Below are 3,464 nucleotides of genomic sequence, written 5' to 3' on the forward strand. Positions count from 1 at the left end.
AGAGAGAGAGAGAGAGAGAGACAGCGTGAGCAGGGGAGGGTCAGAGAGAGAGGGAGATACAGACTCTGAAATTGGCTCCAGGCTCTGAGCTGGCAGTCAGCACAGAGCCCGATGCGGGGCTCGAACCCATGAACCGCGAGATCATGACCTAAGCGAAAGTCGGACGCTTAACCGACTAAGCCACCCAGGCGCCCCAACACATTGCTGTTTCTTGTACACTGAGTATTCTTCCCATCCTTTCCCCATCCCCACTCATCTGCTTAATTCCTGCTTGTTCTTCAGCTCTCGCCTTGGTCATCACTTCCTTGGGAAGCCTTCCAGTCATTCCAGTTGGATCCATATACTTGGCTTTCCTATACTTGTTCTCTTGTGTAGCTCTTATCACAGTTGTAATTTTAGTTATTTGTGCGATCATTTTTGAATGTTCTGTAAGCTCCATGAGTGTAAGGGCTGTATCCATTTTGGTCACCATCATACCTTTAGAGACTAGATTGTGCCTGGTGCTCAGTAGGTATAGGTATAGGTGCTCAGTAAATAGTGTTGAATAACAGATCACCAAGTTCTGACCAGTGAGGTCCCTGCAGCACCTTTTCAGCCTTTAGATGACATTCTTAAAATTGAGGGGTGGGGAGTGGCAGGATCCGTTATTTCATAAGGATCGTTTATGAGTTTGAATCTGTTCTTAGGTTGGAAAATACCTATATTGCTTACTAGATCTTTCTCTAATTTGCTTTCAAGAGTGATTCTTTTCAGCATTGACTGGCAAAAGTTGGATCCTGAAAAGTATATGGGAACTGTTTTTTACAGATGTTCATAAGGTCCCCAGATTAGATGGGATGTCAAAAACTCCTGCAGGGAAAAACAGAGAATATGTTCCAGTTAAAGATAATTTTGAATTAGAGGTACTTCAGGCACAATACAAAGAACTTAAAGAAAAGGTAAGTGACTTGTGGTTTTTATAGCTAATTTATGTACTTATGCATATGTTACAAAGCATTGTAGAAAAAAATATATATAAGTTTTTATTTTTTTTAATGTTTATCTATTATTGAGAAAGAAAGAGAGCAGGGAAGGGGCAGAGAGAAAGGGAGACACAGAATCTGAAGCAGGCTCCAGGCTCTGAGCTATGCACAGAGCCTGATGTGGGGCTTGAACCCACGAACTGTGAGATCATGACCTGAGCTGAAGTCGGATGCTTAACGAACTAAACCACCCAGGTACCCCTGAAATATATAAAAGTTTTAAAACAAGAGTCCAGGGGCACCAAGGTGGCTCAAGTCAGTTAAGCGACTGACTCTTGTTTTCAGCTTAGGTCATGATCTCATGGTTCATGGGTTTGAGCCCCACATTGGCTCTGTGCATGAACAGTGAGGAGCCTGCTTGGGATGCTCTCTCTCCCTCCCCTTCTGCCCCTCCCCCGCTTGCTCTCTCTTTCTCAAATAAACTCTAAAATAAAATAAAATAAAATAAAACAAGAGTCCAGATTTGTCACCATGAAATGAGAGAAGGCTGGGGAAATAAAGCCAGAAAATTTTAACTGAAAAGAAACCAAATCCTAGTTCCTAACAATTAGGCAATAAAGGAAACTACATCAGATTCAAAAAGAGATACAAACTTTCTGACATAGCACTGAGATAAATTTATAGCATATGTCTTATATAAGGAACACAACATCATAATGGCTACTGTATTCATTAGCAGTTTTACAAAAAAGCAAACATCCTTTATGTGACCATCTGTAGGGAAAACTAGAAACATAGTATGAAACTTGAGATCTGTGAAGTATGTGACCCAGATTGTTTAATACCTACTAGAACCTACAAAATCTGCATGTGTGAATGACAGTGTCTCCTTAAGCTTTCTGAAGGTCACCTGTCCCATGAGCGGGCCTCACTGACCATGGTGGTAACTAGTTGGTATGGATATATTTTGACGACTCATTGGTCTGTAGAACATGGTTTTACATGTGCTTTCTCCATCTCCCCAGCTATATTTTGAAACAAGTACATATATAAGTTTGCCTTACGAGCTTTTCACAAGATTGATTTGGGATTTACAGATGAAAACAATGGAAGAAGAAGTTCTCATTAAAAATGGAGAAATAAAAATTTTGCGGGACTCACTGCATCAGACAGAATCCATTCTAGAGGAACAGAGAAGATCACATTTCCTCCTTGAGCAAGAGAAAACTCAAGCGCTCAGTGACAAAGAAAAAGAATTTTCCAAAAAGGTGACCCAGAGCTGGTTTGCTTTTCCCTTTTCCTTTCTTTTTTTTTTTTCCTTCTTGTTTTGGACACAAGCTTTGCTTGCTCACTGAGTTCTTTTAGAAGCAATAATGACCAAAAAGACTGTAAATCTTCCAGGAATATTTCAACAGTTTTTTTTTTTTTTTTTGTCTTAAATAATTTCTGCTATCAGTTAATTGCATATGCGTTTTTTCCAGGCTCTGCATGTGGTTTGTAAAACGACTAAGTTGAAACTGCTTTGCTGTGGTAGTTGTGGCAGTTGGTCTTGGCAGGAATAAATCAACAGCTTAGACTTTCCAGAAACAGACTTAAGTAAGAACTTTTTGGCAGATCAGAAACTCAGTTGACCTAGCTTAGGCCAAAAGGAAATGTATTAATTTCCATAACTAAGTCTGGGAAAAAACAGGTGTGCTGGGGCCTTGAATGACTTGGGCCTTGCCAGGATTCATCTTTACTCCCTAGTCTATAGACAGACTCCATCCTATAGTAAAGGATGTGTTCTCCAGAAGCACCTGGGCTCATATTTCTTAGCTTCAGAGCAGACTGAAAACTTGAGCTCCTTCATCTCAAGGCTCTGATTGGTCTAACCTGGGACAGGTGCCTGTCCCTGGCCCATTCACTGTAACCACAGAGATGACAGCTCACATTGAAATCACATAGAGGTAGGGAAATGATTGTTTCTCAGGGGAGGGAGTTGCTGTTGTGGAAAGAGATTAGTAGGTATTCATACGTACCGCCACTTTCCTTCAGCACTTCCCAAGGCTTCAGTCTCAAGGAATGGGTCTTATTCTGCCATTCATTCAGCAAATTAGCAAACTTTAAAGAAGCACTAACCTGTGCCCAACACTATGTGGCAGTTGTCCTTCCCCATACATGATGAAGAGCAAGGGAGTTGTAATCAGACAAACTAGAGTTTGAATCCGGGCTTTATCACATATGAGTGGAGCCCTCAGGGTAATGACTTCAGCTCTGTGATTCATTTCCATTATTTGTCCCAGGAAATAACTAGAAGGGCTGCTGTAAGATTTAGTATATGTGCTGCCGAAGCGAGCACAGGGCTGCTGTAAGATTTAAACAGCCCCACACAGGGGGAGGGGGGATGGGCATGGAGGAGGGCACTTTGGGGATGAGCACTGAGTGTTATGTGGAAACTAATTTGACAATAAACTATTTGTAAAAAAATAAATAAATAAATAAAAATAATAAAAATACTTTATT

At 40.9% G+C, this 3,464-nt stretch overlaps 1 protein-coding gene and 1 long non-coding RNA gene across 8 annotated transcripts in view; one reads left to right on the forward strand and one right to left on the reverse strand.

Moving 5' to 3' along the window:
• ATRIP (ATR interacting protein) overlaps positions 1 to 3,464 on the forward strand; it is a 14,893-nt gene that overhangs the window by 1,527 nt on the left and 9,902 nt on the right. For 5 of the 6 annotated variants that reach the window (XM_077776953.1, XM_077776956.1, XM_077776954.1 and 2 more), the window contains exons 2-3: positions 808 to 938; positions 2,060 to 2,230. In XM_077776953.1, the coding sequence (XP_077633079.1) occupies positions 808 to 938; positions 2,060 to 2,230 (302 nt within the window). Of the gene's footprint in view, positions 1 to 738; positions 939 to 2,059; positions 2,231 to 3,464 lie in introns of all 6 variants that reach the window. The other variant, XM_077776957.1, reaches the window with a different exon arrangement.
• Positions 26 to 3,464, reverse strand: part of LOC144242162 (uncharacterized) — a 12,697-nt gene continuing 9,258 nt past the window's right edge. For both annotated transcript variants that reach the window (XR_013338309.1, XR_013338310.1), the window contains exon 3: positions 26 to 849. This is a non-coding gene — a long non-coding RNA (uncharacterized LOC144242162). The remainder of the gene's footprint in view (positions 850 to 3,464) is intronic.

The sequence above is a fragment of the Crocuta crocuta genome, unplaced genomic scaffold (genome assembly GCF_008692635.1).
Source record: "Crocuta crocuta isolate KB4526 unplaced genomic scaffold, BGI_CrCroc_1.0 scaffold77, whole genome shotgun sequence".
Classification (NCBI taxonomy): Eukaryota; Metazoa; Chordata; class Mammalia; order Carnivora; family Hyaenidae; genus Crocuta; species Crocuta crocuta.